Genomic DNA, 23,355 nt, shown 5'->3' on the forward strand with positions numbered 1-23,355 from the left:
CATCCATTCATTATCCCTCATTGCAAAACTTGCTGTGTAATCAGCCAGTGAGTGGACCAACATTTTACTGCGTCCCCAGGTGACATATAACGGAGTGATGAAAAGCTTTAAAGCCATCCATCATCAATAGGGCTTTTTCCTGTTCAGTGAAGCTCTAAATCATCGCCTTACTGACTTTAGGTTAATACGACAGGGACTTTTAAAGGGCTCATCACATGTAGAGAGTATTTAGAGCAAAAGTTTTCCTGGGGGGCAGTGGAAGACACGAGGTGAGGCAGGTTGAGCAAAATAAAGAAAACGTGTTTCAAGCCTGCTCAGCTAACTTGAATTATGTCAAACACACTTAGTGCCATATTCTCTTGTTTGCACTTTAGTGTTTTTTTTATGCGCTTTAAGTTACTCACTTTTGTCCAGTTTGGTAAAATTGCTTGAGTCTGCAATGAAGGGGGACGTCTTTTTTTCCTCGTTGTGTGGAAATTTTGAATGTCATTGCAATCCATGAAAAAGATGAAAATTTAAATTTGAAAAAGACGTATCAATCCAGGCAGTGATTGTCACACGAACGTGTATCGCCATGGAGATATAGTGTGTGCATGCACGCTAAAACAGCTTCTTCTACCTGGCTGAATGTAAATAATAATCTGTAGTATAAACTTGGTTTCACTTGTTGTTATGACCACCCTGATATTATTTGTGGTGTTAAGAGTTCTGTTTAGTCCGAATATTTGTGAAGCCAAGATGCATCAGAGGGGCTTGAAAGCTGTTTGTGTGTTTTTGTGTGTTTGTGCTTGCATGGGGGAGCATGACTGTTTAATATTAACTGTCTAAAAATATTTGATACACCTTACATAATATATGTAAATATTTTCTATTCAGTAAAATACATAGTTCAATGATCAAGATTTAAATACGCGCAGCCCCCTTCTGCTGTGGTCGCACCCGCAAGAGAACGATGTGCATTTTGATTTTTGATAGATAATTTAGAGTGGCATGATGGTACTTTTACCTTCATCTCAATGGATATTTCCAGTTGAAGTGATCAGAATAGTTTTGATCGTTTTCTGGGTGTCTCTTTGTTAGAAAAATTATGTATAAGTTATCACACAACTCTTATGCTTAAAGGCCATTGCTATAGTTATTATCTATTGTGCTCAAGTTGTACTTTTCTATCCGTGAAATGGCACACAACTTCTTATCTTCCACTGCAAGTTGACTTAGAGCAGTAGTTTCTGTCTTTCAGCCCGCTAAAACAGCCAAGGACGGACTTCAAGTATCTCAACGAAGATAAGAAGACAACATGCAAACAAAGAGAGCCAGGGCGAAATTTTGAGCTCAAGTACATTTGCGTTTTGAATAATCACACATTGTGATACCTGGGCTGCTTGCGTATTATGTGTCCCCTCCCCCTGGTAGCAGCCTTAGTGATGTTAACTTGGGAACTCCCGAATAAATAGAGGAGCGCATGGGACTGCCCCTCAGAGCGTAATGGGAGACTGTAACTGAGTGTGCAGCCCAATAGGTTTCTCCTCATGAGCAAAATGTAACTCTGTCTCCGCCTGATTCCTTGCTTCTTGTCTCTTTTAATAGATAGTTCGGTTTTTGAACCTGACACTCTGTTATCATTGTATTATGTGTGTACACTGCATCTAAACCTCAAGTGCAATGGACCTATTGCTGCCTCAGTAAGAACAAAAGTACTTAGCCAGCAGGCACCAGACATTGATACAACGTTGATTATACAAACATGTCTTTTAAAACTGACTTTAAACAACGTTGCAAAATAGTTGTATTTGTAAATTGCGACAACGTTGGTGTCTAACAATGGATCCATGTTGTTGATTGGGGAATTACCAAATTTCAATGGCCAAATCAATGTGACAAACATCGTCAAAGAGCATGTTGTTTCAACGTTGTATTTGTGTTGTAAAACATTGGTTGGAAAATGACCAGATTTCCATGGTCAAATCAACGTCTGAACCCCACATTGGATAAACGTCGTCAAAAAGTTGTTGTCAACGTTAGGTTTGAGTTGCTCAACGTCAGGACCTAATTCAACAAGTTTTCAACTTTGTTTTAATGTTGTGTGCCTGCTGTTTAAGACAATGGGATTGTACATGAAAGGCAGGGAATGCCCACATCAAGGGGTTGCTCCACCCAAAGTGTGCACTGACAGACCCAAGTCAAGGGGTAAAGTGCCGTGCAGCCAGAATCTGAGCAGTTGCTCATGTTTTTTCGAAGCCAACAGGATATAAGTTGAACAGAAAACTTCCTCAAATATAGACCCAGAAAATCAGTTTCTGGTAGATCCTAACAGTGTTGTTATTCTTTGAAGGGAGGCTCACTTTGTCACTTTGAAAACCCCTGCTTTAGGGTATTGCAAGATTTGGAGCGCAGTCTAATTGGCCGTGTGGATGTTTACTGATTGTAAGGATAATTTCGAAATAATGAACTGTTTAGATTATGATTGATGACTGAATAACTGTTTGACTTACGATTGCTAATACATTGTGTTTGCTAAGAATAAGAAAAGCAGCATATACAGCACGCAAGCATTACAAGTGTAGAACTATGAGAGCGCGGACTGCCCAAAGGAATGTGTGACAAATCAATTGAAGTAACAATTGATTACAATTGTTCACTCTAATTAAAAAATACACAGACTTAAAATAACATAGGTTGCCCAACAACAGGGGAAGTAAAAACACAATAAAGGATAATAGTTGGATTTTTATGAATGGATCCATGAGACGGGCCCTCCAACAGGGGATGTGGTGAAGATAACTTGCCAAGTCAGATAGGTGTATCATGACCATGCAGATATGCAAGGTTTTGTAGAAAAAAATATAAAAGTTGTGTACAAGTACGCTAAAAGTTTTTTTCTGGAACATCTATTGAATCTTAGCTGGGATAATGTGTTATACTTTTAATCAAAGACATAATTGGAGGGCTGGAGGTATCCCATGCACTTTTTCAAAAAGCAGTTTTTGTACCCTGCACTTTTTAACGTCCAAAGGTAAAGTTGTGGTATTTAGTGGAGACAGGTCAAACACTGCCTACTCAGTCAGTGGCCTAGTGGTTAGAGTGTCCCCCCTGAGATCGGTAGGTTGTGAGTTCAAACCCTGGCCGAGTCATACCAAAGACTATAAAAATGTGACTCATTACCTCCCTACTTGGCACTCAGCATCAAGGGTTAGAATTGGGGATTAAATCACCAAAAATGATTCCCGAGCGCTGCCCACTGCTCCCCTCACCTCCCAGTGGGTGATCAAGGGTGATGGGTCAAATGCAGAGAATATTCTTGCCACACCAAGAGTGTGTGTGACAATCATTGGTACTTTAACTTTAACTTAACTGGCGCCAGGCAGAAAACATCCGCTCAGCCTAAAACTTGTCCTTTTCGATCACCCACAGGCTCATTGATTGGCTTTCTGGGGCTGCCCTCTTGACAATGTGACAATGTTTAACATACATACTCACATACACGCAAGTTTTCATACATGTGTTGGTACTTACCCACACACATAGGTACCTACGCTCCCACATACATACACAAACACAGTACATACATACACACGCACAGTAAATACATCCGCACACACATTCACCGTACAAACATACACATACTGTACATATACAAGCACATATGCATACATACAGTCATGCATATAATCACATTTTATCAAACATATATTAACGTTGTACCCCTAAGGAAAAACTGGGTAAAACATGGCACACTGACAAAGCTTAACCTATTGTTACTATAACAATCTACAAGGTTAATCCACAAGGTTAATACAATTCACTTCTCTTTCTTCCCCTCCATTTATCTAATTTCTTTTTTAATTCAAGTTATCATTACTTATATGTATTGTTGCATTTCAAACAATTGTACTGTTGATAATATAGGTAATTATTATTATTCATTGTCAATAGTGCAAATTATTTCTATTGGTAAATAATTTTCATCGTAATTTCTGTGTTAATAATATTTACTTCACTAACTGCTTTTTTTGCTATCACTTCTTGTATCATATTTGTACATATCGTATTCGTTGATGCTGTTCTGTCTTTGTTGTCGTCTCTCTGTCTTATCCCCCTCTTGTCCCTGCAATTTCCCCTTTGTGTTCCTTTTTTTCTCTTTCTATGCCCTCCTGTTCCGGTCCTGCTGCGCCAAACTTTAATATAAAGCCATTTAATAAAGTTGAATACAAATAAGGCAACAAGAGAAGTATCACATACTTTTCTTTTGCAAAGTATATACTGTATGTACAGCAAATATGGGCATCTACATCAACAATATGATTTGCCTGAGTAGCTGGACTGGCCCAAAAAAATTATAATAATAATCTTGCAAAGCTTGGGTGTGTTATACTTTGATTTGGTATAAGATCATTGCAAAAGTGAATGTGTAGGCTCACCGTTTTCAGTATGTTTTCGATGCGGCCGGCCCGCTGCATACTAAAGAGCGATGGGGTGCGAATGGGAATGAGCAACTGGCAAATCCTCTCATGGATTCCTTTCCAGTCAAATTGCTGGTGTTCTGTATCACTAAAAGGAATAATTAAAAACAAGAGAGGGGAGATTCAGGAGGTAGAAAACATATCGAATCTTGGTTTCCATTCACTCAAAACATCTGATATGAAGGGGAAAGTAATTCTCTCAAAGAACAGATGGACCCATTTCCCCTGCTTTCATTAACAAAGACTCTCTTCTGGTCTGGAGTTCCAAATCGCATAGGAAATGTTTTCTTTCCGAACATCAAGAGTCACCGGGTCATTTCATATGTATCGTCATACTAAATTGTATGCCTTTACAAAAGTGCTGCAGTAATTTTCTTCATGCTGCCGAAAAGTGTCTTGGCATTTTCTTATGTTTTTTTTCCACTGAGGAGCACGTGGGCTGCGGACTTTGGACGGGAGACAGAAGAAGCCAGCAGGCAAAATATTTTTGCCACGTCAAATCCAAAAAGTATCATGACTGGTACACATCTGTTATATCGATACGAGAGCTGTATCAAAAACATCTGCTTTTACAAAGGCAAGTCATAGTGTTGACTGACAATACAAAGAGTGGGTTTGATTAACAACATGTTTACTTAAGGTCAAGTACCAATGATTGTCACACACACACTAGGTTTGTACTGTTCTGGTGGTTGTATTTATTTGCAACGGATGTGCTTAAAAACGGACATTTAAGACGTTGAGTCTTTATTAAGAAAAAGTCTATGTGATTTCAGTCAACAAAAGCTTGCCAACAACTCGCCTGAAGCAAAGGCACCACACCAAAATATTTCACAGAAATATTTCACACACACCTGCGATGAGGTGGCGACTTGTCCAGGGTGCCTGCGATCCGCCCGACTGTAGCTGAGATAGGCGCCAGCCGCCACCCGTGACCCGAAAAGGGAATAAGCGGTAGGAAATGGAAGGATGGATTTCACACACACACAAACCATACAAAAACAAACACCATTCCTATGTTTATTTAACTCAATAGAGGGCACTTTTTGGAAAAAATATATATTTTACTTTTATATTATACTGTCTAATTGAGTGTATCTATATACCGTATTTTCCGCACTATAAGGCGTATCTAAAAACCTCAAATTTTCTCAAAAGATGACAGTGCGCCTTATAATCCGGAGCGCCTTATATATGGACCAATATTGAGCTACAACAGGTCTCGCAACTACGGTAAGCAGCCTCCGACTTAATTTTCCCCCGTAGAAGCAGAAGCGCGCTTCTTCCACGGTAAGCAGCCGCCGACCCTATTTTCCCCCGTAAATATATGACTGCGGGAGGCGTGCCGTTTCTGTGTGTTTATGTAAAAACCCCAAAATGGCTCCTATTAAGAGACTCGCTTACGACGCAGAGTTTAAACTCAAGGCGATCGGTCACACAGTAAAACACGGGAATAGAGCAGCAGCGAGAGAATTTAACATTAACAACAGCGACACTGACTCGTTTTATGACGACTTCGACGAGATATGTTGGATGCCGTATTCGCCCAACTGTTTGATTCAAACACTGAAGAAGAAGAATTTGAGGGATTCGTGGATGAGGAATAACTTAATAAAGTGAGCTTTACATGTTTATTTTGTGTGTTGTGTTGTGTGACATTATCGTTTGAGCAACGTTGAGTTATTAATATATTATTGCTTTGCACTATTTCGAGTGTTACTATATTGTGATTGCACTAACGTTTGATTTACCATAACAGTATTTAATTTTTTTTTTACATGTTTATTGAATCGGGGAAAATAATAAAACCGCTGTTTATTCATTTTAGGAGTGAACGGAGTTGTCAGAACGCTGGTTTGTAATCTATCAATAAAGTTTGACTTTAGCGCAGCTCCATCTAAAGGATGTATAATGTAACCCCGGCCTCTACTGTAGCATCTATTCTATGTGCCTTATAATGCGGTGTGCCTTATATATGAACAATGTTTTAAAATAGGCTATTCATTGAAGGTGTGCCTTGAAATCCGGTGCGCCTTATAGTGCGGAAAATACAGTACATTGCGCAGATTGTTTTAAAAACATTTTTTTGGGGGGGTTTCTTAAAGCATATTCTGCAATATGTTTGTCTTAATTAAGCATTTTTAAGTATAAAAATGGCCAAATACACTGACATGGCCACTCAACAAGACCACACCAACATGCTGTTCTGTATCGTGGCCACTGATTGTCTCAGCCTCAGGAAGCATTACCATATTTTGGCCTGCTCAGTGGGCTTGTGGTTAGAGTGTCCGCCCTGAGATCGATAGGTCATGAGTTCAAACCCTGGCCGAATCATACCAAAGACTATAAAAATGGGACCCATTACCTCCCTGCTTGGTATTCTGCATCAAAGTTTGGAACTGGCGGTTAAACAAGGGGATGGGTCAAATGTAGAGGGTAACTTCACCACACCTCGTGTGTGTGACTATCAGTGGTGCTTTAATTTTGTATTGGATTAAAGAAATGAATAGAGCAAGGGTGTCAAATGTACGGCCCATGAGAAGAGTTTGCTAAGTATAAAAATGAGCCGAAATTTTTGAATGAAAGAAACTGCTGTTCTAAATAAATCCACTTGAAGTCCCAATAGCAATTCTTTGTATCTTTGTAGATGATGCTACATAAGTGAAAAAAATAAATAAATCACATGATGTCAGTGCACCAGTCGAGGAAAATTATCAAACTACATTAATAACATACTGTAATTTGATTTTTATATACATTTTCTTATCTTCATGGATTTAAAATAAACACCAATGAGTTGACTGATGAACATGTTCACATCATTTATTCATAAAATATAAATAATGACAAGTAAAGAAAGAATATAATTAACCGCAACATGTAAGTGTAAAAAGAACCCCAACAACATGATGATTTGTACAATTTCAGAAAGTGCTTGCTCTATTTTTATACAAAGAAAAAAATCTGAAGTTGTCTTTATTTTGAAGTTATCGTGCTGTGATTTTACCAGTCCCGCCCACTTAGGAGTAGATTTCTCTCCAAATGGCCCCAAATCTAAATTGAGTTTGACACGTCTGGACTAGAGTGTGGTATTTCATGTGTAGGGGGCGCTCCTAATGTTAAAAAAAACTAACCTTTTTGCTCAAGCTATGAAACTGCTTGAATTAGAATTATTGATTGATACTTATACTACTAATGTGTTTGTTGCAGTCATGTCCTGAACCCATTAACAGCGTTATTAATGTTTCCAACTGAAGCATATATAAATAAAAACTGCTTACAAAAAACTTCCATTCATTAAAGGGTTAAGGAAATACTGGATGCCATTCCAAAAACAGGCAACAATTGGATGACTATCTTCCTTTTTCAGGCAGTAGAAGTGAATGTGGGCACCACACTGTCATGTTTGCAGTGTAATTACCTGACCCAAGGCATTAAACATATGCAATGTTTATGTAAATCATTTATTTTAAATATTAGTGTGACTTCATAAGTCGAACCAAGCTCACATTTATGTGTTGCATCATATTTCTGCATTATACTTTGCAAATAAGTCCCAAAATTATAGTCTGTTGTTGCCCATCCTTAAATCGAGAGAGACAGTGCGGTTTTAGGCAGCCAGTCACATGAATAACACAAAAATGTGGTCATTTCATTTCCAGTTGCTCTCTCTCTGGCACATGACCCGTAGGTTTACACATGGACAACACTGACATCTAGTGTCCAATTATTAGTATGACTATTTCCATCGAATACAGTGAATATTTTTAGAAATGGAGTAATATCACAGTCTTACCAGTAAAAGGTCACCCGGCACCTGGCGCACTGTAAGTAAGCTCGTTTTTGACACAGCTCACACAACTTTTCTGTTCCTTTGGGCAAGGCGAGAGGGATAACTTCAGACGCTGGAAGGTCCTCTTGTTGTTTGGACTCCATTTTTTTTATTCAGCATTTACTCAGGCTAAGGAAGTTGGAGGAAGTGGAATGCTAAGAAGAAGCTGGGAAAATGAACTTTTAATATGGTTAAACTGTAAAAAGAATTGGTGAATACAATATAATTTAGTATTATTTTTAGTAAGAAGTTGATTAGTAGTATTACCTTTCTTCTTCTTTGGTAAGTCATGTGTGAACACGTACACGTGCGTGACGTCGATAGTCCTTGATTTCTTTGTTGTGTATTTGAAAGCACCATGGTTTCCTGGTCGTCATAGTAACGCCCAACTCCACACTTTTGCCACGCTGTCGGTCTGATTTATCAGGTGTATTTATTTTGTGTAATACTTCTATCCGCAAGGAGCCTTTTTCTTAACTTTTTTCTTCTCGTACTGCTGTTGTGTACGATGTCCTTTTCTTTTAATTTTTTTCTTTATATCTATCATATATTGCAAGTATGTATCATTCATTGAATAAACCTATTGCGTTAATTATCATTAAATTAAAAGTCATTAAATATACTGAAATGTAAAAACACAATTAAATACATTAAACTATTACATAATTAAATAAAAAATATATGTAAATATGTATGTAAATATATATATATATATATATATATATATATATATATACATACAAACATACAACTACATGTATATATGTATATATACATGTATATATGTATGTATATATACATATATATATATATGTACACACATGTGTATATATATATATATATATATATGTATGTATATGCCCCCGCGACCCCGAAAGGGAATTAGCGGTAGAAAATGGATGGATGGATGGATATATATATATATATATATATATATATATATATATATATATATATATATATATATATACATATATATATATATATATTAGGGCTGTGAATCTTTGGGTGTCCCACGATGCGATTCAATATCGATTCTTGGGGTCGCGATTCGATTATAAATCGTTTTTTTTTTTTTTCGATTCAACGCATTTCTCGATTCAAAAGCGATATTTTTCCGATTCAAAACGATTCTGTATTCATTCAATACATAGGATTTCAGCAGGATCCACCCCAGTCTGCTGACATGCTAGCAGAGTAGTAGATTTTAAAGGACAATGTTTTATCAACTGATTTCAATAATGTAAATTTGTTTTAAGTATTAAACGAACCAAATATATGACTTATTTTATCTTTGTGAAAACATTGGACACAGTGTGTTGTCAAGCTTATGAGATGTGATGCAAGTGTAAGCCACTGTGACACTATTCTTCTTTTTTTTTTTCATTTTTATAAATGTCTAATGATAATGTCAATGAGGGATTTCTAATCACTGCAATGCTGAAATTATAACTAATATTGATACTGTTGTTGATAATATTCATTTTTGTTTCACTACTTTTGGTTTGTTCTGTGTCGTGTTTGTGTCTCCTCTCAATTGCTCTGTTTATTGCAGTTCCGAGTGTTGCTGGGTCAGGTTTGGTTTTGGAATTGGATTGCATAACCTTGGTATTGCTGTGTATTTTTTTGTTGGATTGATAAAAAAATAAAAAAATAAATAGATTTTTTTTAAATGAGAACTGATTCTGAATCGCACAACGTGAGAATCGCGATTCGTATTCGAATCGATTTTCCCCACACCCCTAATATATATATATATATATATATATATATATATATATATATATATATATATATATATATATATATATATATATACACACCCCGTTTCCATATGAGGTGGGAAATTGTGTTAGATGTAAATATAAACGGAATACAATGATTTGCAAATCATTTTCAACCCGTATTCAGTTGAATATGCTACAAAGACAACATATTTGATGTTAAAACTGATAAACATTTTTTTTTTGGCAAATAATCATTAACTTTAGAATTTCATGCCAGCAACATGTGACAAAGAAGTTGGGAAAGGTGGCAATAAATACTGATAAAGTTGAGGAATGCTCATCAAACACTTATTTGGAACATCCCACAGGTGTGCAGGCTAATTGGGAACAGGTGGATGCCATCATTGGGTATAAAAACAGCTTCCATGAAATGCTAAGTCATTCACAAACAAGGATGGGGCGAGGGTCACCAATTTGTAAGCAAATTGTCGAACAGTTTTAGAACAACATTTCTCAACGAGCTATTGCAAGGAATTTAGGGATTTTACCATCTACGGTCCGTAAAATCATCAAAAGGTTCAGAGAATCTGGAGAAATCACTGCACGTAAGCGATGACATTACGGACCGTTGATCCCATAGGCGGTACTGCATCAAAAACCGACATCAGTGTGTAAAGGATATCACCACATGGGCTCAGGAACACTTCATAAAACCACTGTCAGTAACTACAGTTGGTCGCTACATCTGTAAGTGCAAGTTATAACTCTACTATGCAAAGCGAAAACCATTTATTAACAACATAAAGGAACGCCGTCGGCTTCGCTGGGCCCAAGCTCATATAAGATGGACTGATGCAAAGTGGAAAAGTGTTCTGTGGTCTGACGAGTCCACATTTCAAATTATATTTGGAAACTGTGGACGTGGTGTCTTCCTTAACAAAGAGGAAAGTAACCATCCGGATTGTTATAGGCGCAAAGTTCAAAAGCCAGCATCTGTGATGGTATGGGAGTGTATTAGTGCCCAAGGCATGGGTAACTTACACATCTGTGAAGGCACCATTAATGCTGAATGGTCAATACAGGTTTTGGAGCAACATATGTTGTCATTCAAGCAACATTATCATGGACGCCCCTGCTTATTTCAGCAAAACAATGCCAAGTCACGTGTTACAACAGCGTGGCTTCGTAGTAAAAGAGTGCGGGTACTTTCCTGGCCCGCCTGCAGTCCAGACATGTCTCCCATCAAAAATTACATATATAATAATATATATATATATTTTTTTAATTTTTTATTTTTTTAATATATATATATATATATATATATATATATATGTATACACACACACACACACACACATACCTAATAATAAATAGAATACAAAAATGCAATACAATATTTGAATAATAAAATATTTTAATTTTCTTCACGTTTAAATTACTACTTTATTTATGTATTTATCTATTAAATCACAATTATTTAAATTCAACAATTTGGTGCTTTTGCAAACAGCTAAATTTATGTACAAAGCAAACCATAACCTGCTACCCCAAAATTTACACAAATTCTTCCCAACAAAACATATAAAGTATGACCTTAGAGGAAACTCAAATTTAAAACATTTGTATGCTCATACAACACTTAAAACCGTTACTATATCTGTATCAATCAGTCAATGTTTATTTATATAGCCCTAAATCACAAGTGTCTCAAAGTGCTGCACAAACCACAACGAAATCCTGGGTAGAGCCCACATAAGGGCAAGGAAGGAAAAACTCACCTGGGGATAGGTTGATTGGCGACATTAAATGGTCCCTAGTGTGTGAATGTGAGTGTGAATGTTGTCTGTCTGCCTATGTTGGCCCTGCGATGGGGTGGCGACTTGTCCAGGGTGTACCCCGCCTTCCACCCAATTGTAACTGAGATAGGCACCAGCGCCCCCCGCAGCCCCAAAGGGAATAAGCAGTAGAAAATGGATGGATGGATGGATGGATGGATGAAAGATTCGTGGATGAGGATAGTGAGAGAAAAGGCAAGGGCAGTGGTAGCGATTCAGATGTTATTAGACACATTTCCTAGGATATTTCTGGAAAATCCCTTATCTGCCTATTGTGTTACTAGTGTTTTAGTGAGATTATATGGTACCTAAAAGTCGGAGGAGTGTGGCCACAGGTGTGGTGACCACCAGTGTCTCCGGTGGGAGGAGGTAAGAGAGTCTGCAGCTGTAGGAGGACGCAAGCTCCGCTCATGTCTACGGTAGGAGCCGACTTACTACCACAATTTTCTCACCGAAACCTGCCGGTTGACATGTGGTCGGGAATCATGTTCGCTTGATCGCTCTGTTCCATAGTAAAGCTTCACCTCCGGGAATGTAAACAACGAAACACTGGCTGTGTTTGTGTTGCTAAATGCAGCTGCAATACACCGCTTCCCACCTACATCTTTCTTCTTTGACTTCTCCATTATTAATTGAATAAATTGCAAAAGATTCAGCAACACAGATGTCAAGAATACTGTGTAATTATGCGATTAAAGCAGATGAATTTTAGCCATGAGCGGTGCTGGAAGAACATGTCCGCTACAACCGGTGACGTCACGCACACGCGTCATCATACGCGTCATCATTCCGCGACGTTTTCAACAGGATACTTCGCGGAAAATTTAAAATTGCAATTTAGTAAACTAAACCGGCCGTATTGGCATGTGTTGCAATGTTAATATTTCATCATTGATACATAAAATATCAGACTGCATGGTCGGTAGTAGTGGGTTTCAGTAGGCCTTTAAGTGCACAGGAAGCCAGTGCAGGCGAGCCAGTATAGGCGTAATATGATCAAACTTTCTTGTTCTTGTCAAAAGTATAGTACCCACATTTTGTACCAACTGTCATCGTTAAATGCTAGACATGGGGAAACCCGAAAATAATACGTTACAGTAATTTAGACGAGACGTAACAAACGCATGGATAATGAGCTCAGCGTCGTCCATCCATCCATCCATTTACTACCGCTTATTCCCGGGAACGCTGGTGCCTATCTCAGCTACAATCGGGCGGAAGGCGGGGTACACCCTGGACAAGTCGCTAACTCATCGCAGATCTCAGCGTTGTTAGTGGACAAAATGGAGCCAATTTTAGCGGTATTACGGAGATGAAAGAAGGCCGTTTTAGTATCGCTTTTAATGTGTGGCTCAAAAGAGAGAGTTGGGTCGAAGATAATACCCAGATCCTTTACCGAGTCGCCTTGTTTAATTGTTTGGTTGTCATATGTTAAAGTTGGATTATTAAATATAGGTCGGTGTCTAGCAGGACCGATAATCAGCATTTCCGTTTTTTGGGCGTTTTTTTGGCGTTGAGTTGCAAAAAGTTAGCGGACATCCATTGTTTAATTTCATTAAGACACGCCTCCAGCTGACTACAATCCGGCGTTTTGGTCAGCTTTAGGGGCATGTAGAGTTGGGTGTCATCAGCATAACAGTGAAAGCTAACACCGTATTTGCGTATGATGTCACCTAGCGGCAGCATGTAGATGCTGAAGAGTGCAGGGCCAAGGACCGAACCCTGATGAACTCCACACGTTACCTTAACATAGTCCGAGGTCACATTGTTTTGGGAGACGCACTGCACCCTGTCAGTAAGATAAGAGTTAAACCAAGACAGGGCTAATCTGACATACCAATTCGTTTTTTGATACGCTCTAATAAAATATCATGATCAACGGTATCGAAAGCAGCGCTAAGATCGAGGAGCAGTAATATAGATGATGCATCAAGATCCATCGTTAGCAATAGATCATTAGTCATTTTTGTGAGGGCTGTCTCCGTAGATTGATTTGCCCTTAAACTGGATTGAAAGGTTTCACATAGATTGTTAGATGCTAAGTGTTAATTTCGCTGCTCTGCAACAATTATTTTGAGGATTTCTGAAATAAAGGGAAGGTGAAACACCGGTCGGTAGTTTACCATGAGGTCAGGATCGAGGTTAGGTCTTTTAAGGAGAGGATGAATAACCGCTTTTTTGCAAGCTAGGGGAACAGTGCCCGAGGAAAGTGATACATTTATAATATTTAGCACTGATGGACCTAATAATACACAGAGCTACTTGATAAGTTTCCCAGAAAGTGAGTCAAGTAAACATGTTGTTTGTTTTATTCCATTTACATGTTGTAACAATTATTCTACTGTTATTTCATCAAAAGGAGAGAAACTATTTTGGAGGGCAGTATGCGCCGTATATACTATCGTATCTGTGTTAATAAAACCCAGTTGTAGCTGGGACGCATTGTCTTTAATCTCCTTTCTAATGACTTCAATTTTCTTATTAAAGAAATTCATAAAGTCATCTGCTGAGTGGGTGGAGCTACTGGAAGGAGTCCCTTGTCGGGTTAGCGATGCTACCGTACTAAACAAAATTTAAGGATCGTTTTTTTTAAGGCGGATGAGATTTGAGTAATATTTAGCTTTAGCTAAGGTAAGCATGTGTTTATAAGTTACTAAACTATCACTCCATGCTTAATGGAAAACCTCAAGTTTAGTCGCGCGCCATTTGCGTTCCAGCTTTCTACATGATAATTTATGAGCTGTAGTTTCCCTTTTTTATGGTGTCTTTTTTTCTTCAGTAATTAGTCCTCAGCGAGGCACACCTGCCACCAAGCCCTACTGAGGTGTATTTAAGCTCGTCGCCGACAACTGGGTTCTGCTGGTGATTTTCTCCTCTACCTCCCACGTGCAGACGCCCGTTTTACCTCATCAGCCTTGGTATGTTGTTTTCCCTTATTCCTGCAATTCCTCACCCCTTTGTGTTTACTTCCTAGCCTCCCTGAGGTTCAGAGGATTTTTGTGTTAGACCTTTTGTGCTCAAATGCGCCCAGGCCTATTCCCCTGCCGACCACTGAGAGACCTGTTTGTGTTTATTTAATCATGGTGTGCACTTCTCTGCCCCATCGCCTTTTGTTGCACTTTTTGGACTTATTAAATTCTTCTTTCTTATTAAATTCTTCTTTTGTTATAATTCTACCTGGCCTCTAATACATCACTGGAAATATGTGATGTGTTATATTGTATTGTATGCATGTCCGAAATACACTGAAAGTGAACTGAACTGAACTTGTATAACTTATTTTTACTTTGATTTGGCGCAAAAGTACATCCGTCTATTAAGTATGGTTTTGTGACTAAAGAATAAATAAAACAATTAAATATATGAATATACTTACATTGAATAGTGACTCTTGTGTGCACATTTTGTTTCTTTGAGTGACATTTCTTACTGCAATACAAATTCAACAGGTACAAAAATATATATGTATTTGCATGCATCTCCCTAAGGTGTGTCCTCGCTACAAAATATATAGGTAAATTTCACATTGGTATAATTTCTGCAAAGGGCATGCTTTATGATGAATTCACAGTGAGGATTTAATCTGTTTACAAGGTGTCTAAATGTCTAAAGTTTTAACTGAGTATTTACATTGCAAAAGCAACCTTGGCGTGAAAAACATGCATTTAGAATGTAAGTCTCAATATTTGGCATTCCTGATGAAAAGGGTATCTTTAGGATTGCTAGCTTATCAATATTTGCCATTGTCTTGCATAAGTCACTCTTTTTTGCGCAAGTGGACATAAATGACGCCACTACACAGCAGGAGAGGCACACACACCCAAGCTAGGATGAAGCAGTAGCCGAAGTGTCCTGAAGTCGTTTCTCTGGCGTCTTGGAGGATGTCCTTGTTGTGTAATGTGTACATGAGGGCTGCAGACAAGGCGGCCAGGCCTGAATGAAGACACACAGTATGTTGAGTGTTAATAACCATTTCAGATCATTAATAAGGCGATGTCTACTATTTTTTTCAATGAGCGAATTCGATCCAGTACAGTACTTCTTGATCTGACTGACACGGTGACGCCGAAGAGAACGTGATGCTGTTATGCAGCATTCCAACCAGTTTCTATCTACTCTTCCTCAGATCAAGTTATAAATGAAAAATGTTGGGAGTGTCATGCTTAGAGATGGGGACCTTTTGAATCGTTACGGTACCAATTCCTGGTACTTAGGAATTGATAACAGTACTCAGAGTACCAATTTCCGGTACTTATGTGTGTTCATATATTAAAAATTGTTGATTAGTTTAAAAAAATTAAATATGTATTTATTAAAATTTTGCAGTGAGATAACTGCGCTGTCTGGTTGTTATAGCTTTATTTCTGTCACACCTATGGACTATGTTTTGTTTTGTCATGTTATGTTTTGATTTTGGACATTAAGTCACGTTTTGCACTTCCTGGTTTTGTTTGTTTCCATGCCAACTCATTACCTTTCACCTGTCATGTCACATCCCTGTTCTCAGCCTCACCTGTTTTCACTAATCATCCTACTACTTAAGTCACTCTTTTTCTTGTCTGCTTTCTGGGATTTTTGCATTCTGCTTCATGCCACATTTCTATCACAAACCTCCACGCCTTGCCACGCTGCTAATCATTTGGACCACGCCAGTGTCAGCTCCACGTAGCCAAGCGCCGCCAGTGTCAGCTCCACGTAGCCAAGCGCCGCCAGTGTCAGCTCCACGTAGCCAAGCGCCGCCAGTGTCAGCTCCACGTAGCCAAGCGCCGCCAGTGTCAGCTCCACGTAGCCAAGCGCCGCCAGTGTCAGCTCCACGTAGCCAAGCGCCGCCAGTGTCAGCTCCACGTAGCCAAGCGCCGCCAGTGTCAGCTCCACGTAGCCAAGCGCCGCCAGTGTCAGCTCCACGTAGCCAAGCGCCGCCAGTGTCAGCTCCTCGAAGCCAAGCGCCCCCAGTGGCAGCTCCACGTCGAAGCCAAGCGCCCCCAGTGGCAGCTCCACGTCGAAGCCAAGCGCCCCCAGTGGCAGCTCCACGTCGAAGCCAAGCGCCCCCAGTGGCAGCTCCACGTCGAAGCCAAGCGCCCCCAGTGGCAGCTCCACGTCGAAGCCAAGCGCCCCCAGTGGCAGCTCCACGTCGAAGCCAAGCGCCCCCAGTGGCAGCTCCACGTCGAAGCCAAGCGCCCCCAGTGGCAGCTCCACGTCGAAGCCAAGCGCCCCCAGTGGCAGCTCCACGTGAAAGCCAAGCGCCCCCAGTGGCAGCTCCACGTGAAAGCCAAGCGCCCCCAGTGGCAGCTCCACGACCAACGCCAAGTCCACGACCAACGCCAACGCCTGCCACGTTGACGACGCGCCCGCCTCCTTGTTGGCCACGGATGTGGCTGCTACGTGGGCGTCCACCACGCCAAGGATGTCGACCTCCTCGTCGGCCACAGTGGTGGCCACTACGTGGTCGTCCGCCACGCCAAGGGGGTCGGCCACGGATGTGGCCGTTCCCGGGTCGCCCACCTCGGTCCTCCACGCGTCGCCGCCACCTGACTCTGCCCCGATGGACACGGGGGCACGTGGTTTGGCGATCCTCCCGCCCTCCCATAACTTTTGATCAGTTTTGTTTTGGGGTTTTATTTTTGGACATCTGGAAGCTGTCTTTAACGGGGGGGGGGGCTCTGTCACACCTATGGACCATGTTTTGTTTTGTCATGTTTTGATTTTGGACATTTAGTCACGTTTTGCACTTCCTGGTTTTGTTTGTTTCCATGCCAACTCATTACCTTTCACCTGTCATGTATCCCTGTTCTCAGCCTCACCTGTTTTCACTAATCCTCACAGCTACTTAAGTCACTCTTTTTCTTGTCTACTTTCTGGGATTTTTGCATTCTGCTTCATGCCACATTTCTATCATAAACCTCCACGCCTTGCCACGCTGCTAAACATTTGGACCACGCCACGTAAGATCCATGTATTCTTTCGCCTAAGTGCTGTTTTTTTTTTGTTTATTGTTAGCATCTTTTGTTCATTTATAGATAGCCATGCCATTGTGCTGTTTTTGTTAACGTTTTAGCATAGATTATTATCCGCCATCGAGCGTGCTTTTTGTTTTGCCTTTTGTATTTAAGTAACAAATAAAAATGTACTTACATTCATGCCTGATTCGTCCCACATCATCCTTGCATCAAGGAAGCACCAACACCCACAGTCCAAGCCTGACAATTTCTTACACTTCTGAGTCTCATTTGCAAGTATTACATTTAGCATGCAGTTGCAATTCTAAGACATTAGATGGCAGGAGTGTATAGAATATGGTTGTTGCCTAGTCATGGAGTAGTCTTTGCCATTAGGCTAAATATTGTCTCATACTGTAAGTATTTTACCCATTACATACCAGCTGTATGATTATAACGTGCATCTTAGTTGTAGTTTTCATTGCCAAATTTTGAGGTGTTGAAATTGCTATATAAAATCGCTAATGATACTGTATGTTATCTTTCAGTTTCACCTGCGAATGCAACATGCAGTAATACGTCCTGAATGCTTCATAGCTAATATTCATAGATAAGGCTTATGCATGGATTCATTTTACTACCATATCACGTATTTTGGTTATCTGTTGCCAAGCAGATTTCATATGATTATATTATAACTGAGCTTTAAGGCCAGTAAAAAAATGGTCAGGGAAATGTATCCTAAAACAAAGCCATCATTATTACATATATAAATTAATATTTCAATATCCTAATTTAAAAAAAGCCACCATTTGCCCCTAATGCAAACCAAGCTATATGAAGTGTTTTATATCCATCCCAGGGCTATTTAACTGCTGGCCCACTGGCAAAAATCTGGCTGGGGAATGACACCACTGGCCCCCAAGTTCAATTCAAAACTTGTGTGACATTTTTGCAGGAAAACCAAACAAAACTAGAGTGTTCTTGTTGTATAGAAGAACTTAGACCACTATAATCACATGGGCATATCATTGCATTGACATTTTAACCTTGATAGCAAACATAGAACACTTGGGTCCAAACCTAAGATTTACAACTGAGGCGTTCCTCAAGGCAACCTTTTAGAGGGGAACTGCATCTTTTGGGGAATTGTTTCCTTTCGTTCATAATCCTTATGAAAGGCAAGAAGACAAAAGTTGTTGTTTTTTTGCAGTCTACTTTATAAAAAAATCCTCGTTCTTGGTGGCTGGCAATCAGCTAATGGAAGCAATCAATTCTACCTCTAAGTTACTCTAACAATTAAACAAAAAAACATCAAAAACACTTTATTTACTGCCCGTAACCTGAATAACCAAGCTGTAGCGACATTGTTATTGTAGGAGCAAACACTGAGGAAGTCTTTTTCTAATTTAGTAACACATCGGCATGCTTCAGTATAAGCTGTAAAAGACAGCTACGGAAAGAGACACGCTAGCTTTATGACAACACAAAACACGTTTGAGCTTGTAATGCACAACACAATTCAATAGGACACCAATCTGTACTGACTGAAAAACATGAACAATCATATTGCAATATCTGTAAAGTATTAGCTTACATTTTTTTTGTTTGTTTGTACACAGCTAGCTCGACAGCATATGTACTGTAGTTGTAATAACAAGACTAGTGTGCTGTATGTATCATGATCAATATTTAAAGTGTGATTCATAGATGGACAGTTGTGCGTTTTTGTCCAGCTGGCCGAACTGCTTTTTCCGGTTTATTTGGGTAAGCAGTCAATTTATGTCAAAATAGCTTGGATGGTTCCACGTTTATAGAGTTGTCTCTTTCACCTCACTCTCTCGGCTTTCGCCGAGAGAGTGAGGTGAAAAGTCTCACCCTTCCTTCATGCTCGCTTCTGGAAGAAGCAATTCATCTTTTTGTATGTTCAGCTTAAAAAAAAATAAATAAGGAAAAAAAAAATAAAGAATCCAATTTTTTTGTCCAAAAATAGTCATCTTTGTTGTCTGTTACCAAGTCTGTCATGATTAGAACACATTCGCGTTTGTTTACGAAAATAGGAACATTAATTTGTTGCTGGATGTCGGACGTGTGCTGCTATGCACTGAAGGAATCTGTCATTTATTAAATCGATTAAAATGATCAAAGTACGGTAAATATTGAACATATTACTACATATTGTTATGAACGTGTCTGTTACTGCATTTTCTATAGACTTGCTACGTGAATGTAGGAGAATGATGGAGGGTTTTGTAGTTTTTTTGGAAATCTTCAAAGGCTACAAAGGTGACTTCCATCATCCAAATTTTATGAGTTTTTTTTATCATCTTTAAAATCCTTTAAAAAACAAAAGACGTGTGTTCTTGTCTCGCATAATTATTGTAAATGATGAGCAAAATAAAAAAAAAGTGAAGTTCCCCTTTAAGTCCTCTACTTTTTAGCATTAACAATTGTTTTCCCATAGTTTGATTTATATAACTAAGGTGCTGCTGTAGCTTGTTTATTTCAGATGCTGTCAGTAGTCATTTGTTCAACTTATTTAGTTATACTAGTGGTGTTTCTCAAGGTTCCATTTTAGATACTCTCTTTTTCATCATTTGGCCTATTCAACCGGTGGCCTGCGAGTTCAGTTCTAAAAACGTGTGACAGACTCACATTTTTGCAGCATGAGAGTGCAGTCAAGGAGATGATCTTTGACTTCGTTTTTTGCAGAAGGTTCTTAAAAACTGCAGAGCGCTCCTATAACTCTGGCAAAATAAATAAACTTAATCAAATGTCCACTGTAGAGAACACTGGTTCTCTCCAACATACATAAAAATACTTATAGTGAAGGGAAAAGTCGCCCACGTCCTTAGCTTTCCTGAAATGTGGCCCCCAAAACAATCTAGTTGAACAGGCCTGTTCTGACCTCAACATGAGCTGTGCCACAGAAGTCTTCAAAATGGACTTACCCATAAAATTTGTATTTACCTGCAAAGACTTGACACAGCCCAGTAAAGTAGAAGAGTCCGCCTTTGGACATGGTGAACAGTTGACCCAGAAAGACCAGGAAAGAGACGGAGGAGAAAACCACGGAGAGGACCATTAAGACCTGAACTGCGTGGAGCCACTCTGAGAAATAGAAATAACACATTTTTATTGGAAGTAAAGCACATTCTAATGAAGAATTCGAAGGAATAAAGCCTTTACCACTTTCTTTGGACGAGGCGCACAACCACGTTCCTGAGAAGTTGTCATATCTACAGTTGTACCATAGGTCTGAGTTCTCCATCCCCTCCCACACCCACCAGGACTTCATGGAAAGAACAGTCAACATTATTAACTTATTTTATCAACGCTGATTGTCAACACGATTACCTTCTCCATGGTCGAGATGAAAAGCATGGCCAAAGTCACTAGATGCAGTAGAGTCACAAACATGAGGAGGTATGCCATATTTTTTAATCTACGGGAGAAGACAACTCAGTTTAAATGAGGACACCCTGAGAAATGCATTCAGCACGCCACTCAGCATTGGAATAGCGTGTGACCAAGTTAGCGCGCCGTTTTAGTTTGTTGCACAATAAGTATTAGTGTTAAGGCACTTTCCTGTTATGGAAAAGTCCAAGTCGGTGGATATAGTGAAGTGGCTGTGAGAGGCGACGCTGGAAAATAGTGCAATCCGTCATTGCTGACCCCAATGTGAGTTGCCCTTACAAAGACAACCTGTGCAACTGAGGAAATCTACACAAGGCAAAATATTTACCTAGTTGACACCTCCTTTACGTTATAGGGCAAACTGCCTGTAATTCTATACTTAACACCTTCTGTGAGTGAGTTTTATATGCTGAAAACCTGTATAAGACTTTAAAAAAAAGACTCTCAGACTGGATGCAATTGTTTGTCTGGATCATTATCTGTAGGAGAGGCCCATCTGAGTGGGTGGTGGGTGAAATTATGTCATTACACTAATTTCATCCATCAAAGGAAGGGCCATGGGAGGTAATAATTTGGTCAAAATTGACATAAACAAAAGAATGACCTGGAAAGAAAACGTGGAAGAAATTAAAGCGTTTGACATCTTCCTTGCTGTGCGTTAGATTTTTTTTTTTTTTAATATGGCACATAAATGATTGCAATAGTAACTATATAACTTATACAGTCGTACCTCAACCTACAAGCTTAATTGGCTCTTCACTCAAAACACCTGTACCCCAGATCAACATCTCACATTGAAATTAATTGAAATCAATTTAATTGGCGCTTGGCTCCCCCAAATCAGCACCATTTTAAAAATGCAGCATGTCTTTTAAAAAGAAAATTTCAGATAAGATATACAGTCTTGTATAAAAACAATAAAACAGCAGTAAAGTTTTTTGAAGTATTGTAATAATAATGTACAGTGTTTTCTTTGGAGAGTGAACTTGGAGCTCCTTTACCGTCAAACACATCAGCAGCAGTTTTTCCATATTTTCATTGGTAAGATGTCCACTGTTGGATATAATTTTAAAATCCTTGGCTGGCGATAGACTCATTCTGCTTAGGTATGGTGCAGACCAGCAGTGATGCGCTAAAATTGTTTCGCCAAGTTTGTACTGTCATGATTTTAAGGATTTATTTCTTTAATTCAATGAATATCATCCACTTCTTCTCTACAGCACTGTCATTCACTCTCACTTTGGAAAAAAAAAGTGATGTGGATTTCTACCTGTAAACTAATGCTAGCAAGTAAGACCAGATGTCATTGTGACATTTGCTATGCCAACTAAGAGCAGGGATGCTTATAACTCAAAATTGTAATTATTATTAACAATTACCAAGAGACTGCACTTATCTCAAAACACATTTAAGTTGGGGCACTCTTAAGTTCAGGTTCAACTTTATAGGGATGTGAATCTTACCACAACTTTTGATTTAATCCGATTCCAATTCTCAAAGTGACAATTTGATTAAGAATCAACTCTCATTCAACACAATTCCCAAATCAATCCTTAAGAAGACCTTTTCAGTTTGCAGGTTGCAAAAGCTCCGACGTGGGCTGCTGATGTATGATGTATATGTGCAGATGACCCAAGAAACACTTCCTAAAAAAAACAATTATTGAAATCTGTTCTGTGAACACATTAACAACTTAGATACAGGTATTTTGCAGTCACAATCAAACACTGTACCAACAAAAAAAATCCACAAACACTCCACAAAAAGTCTTTAAAAAAGATCTTCTTACCTGGCTTTTGCTCTTGCTCTCAATCAGACCCCAGGAGCTGCCTTACGATACCAACTACTGCAATGTTGTGTCCTGTAGGTGGTCCCCTCTCCTTTCTGGGCATACCACACCCCTTTTATTTTCCTACTCACACCATCTAAACTTTCCAAACAGACCGCCCATTTCCTCCGAGCCTAACAGTGCTCCCTTTTTCTCTGCCTCCCTCAACTCCATCCCAAAAAAAAAGAGACTCCAATTGGGCACACCCTTTGGCAGTGGCCGCACATTAAAATGACAACACAAAAACAACACAAGACAGAGATGACATGTCACAGGCTTCGGTATGGATTTACATTATACCATATGATATGTGTTGATTA

General features: G+C 39.3%; 3 protein-coding genes across 5 annotated transcripts in view; 1 reads left to right on the forward strand and 2 right to left on the reverse strand.

Moving 5' to 3' along the window:
* The window catches only part of rimkla (ribosomal modification protein rimK-like family member A), a 79,465-nt gene extending 77,930 nt beyond the window's left edge, over nt 1–1,535 (forward strand). The window contains exon 6 of one of the 2 annotated variants that reach the window (XM_061903807.1): nt 1,241–1,534. In XM_061903807.1, coding sequence (XP_061759791.1) covers nt 1,241–1,370 — 130 coding nt within the window. In that variant the 3' untranslated portion in view covers nt 1,371–1,534. Of the gene's footprint in view, nt 1–1,240 lie in introns of both variants that reach the window. The other variant, XM_061903808.1, reaches the window with a different exon arrangement.
* Nucleotides 1–8,890, reverse strand: part of zmynd12 (zinc finger, MYND-type containing 12) — a 40,783-nt gene extending 31,893 nt beyond the window's left edge. The window contains exons 1-3 of the mRNA XM_061903811.1: nt 8,560–8,890; nt 8,257–8,458; nt 4,419–4,548 (exon numbers count right to left, since the gene is read on the reverse strand). Of these exons, the coding sequence (XP_061759795.1) occupies nt 4,419–4,548; nt 8,257–8,396 (270 nt within the window). The 5' untranslated portion in view covers nt 8,397–8,458; nt 8,560–8,890. The remainder of the gene's footprint in view (nt 1–4,418; nt 4,549–8,256; nt 8,459–8,559) is intronic.
* Nucleotides 8,891–11,415: 2,525 nt separating this feature from the next.
* Nucleotides 11,416–23,138, reverse strand: LOC133554728 (epithelial membrane protein 3-like). 2 transcript variants are annotated; one of them, XM_061903813.1, is made up of 6 exons: nt 22,997–23,105; nt 22,771–22,853; nt 21,148–21,235; nt 20,980–21,082; nt 20,761–20,901; nt 11,416–15,787 (listed from the first exon to the last, which is right to left on the reverse strand). In XM_061903813.1, exons 3-6 carry the CDS (start codon nt 21,223–21,225, stop codon nt 15,612–15,614), a joined length of 498 nt encoding a protein of 165 aa, XP_061759797.1. In that variant the 5' UTR covers nt 21,226–21,235; nt 22,771–22,853; nt 22,997–23,105; the 3' UTR covers nt 11,416–15,611. The 2 variants fall into 2 exon arrangements, with proteins under 2 accessions (XP_061759797.1, XP_061759796.1); XM_061903812.1 differs by lacking the exon at nt 22,771–22,853 and having other exon boundaries at nt 22,997–23,138.
* Between the last annotated feature and the right edge of the window lie 217 nt (nt 23,139–23,355).

The sequence above is a fragment of the Nerophis ophidion genome, linkage group LG06 (assembly GCF_033978795.1).
Source record: "Nerophis ophidion isolate RoL-2023_Sa linkage group LG06, RoL_Noph_v1.0, whole genome shotgun sequence".
NCBI classification, from domain to species: Eukaryota; Metazoa; Chordata; class Actinopteri; order Syngnathiformes; family Syngnathidae; genus Nerophis; species Nerophis ophidion.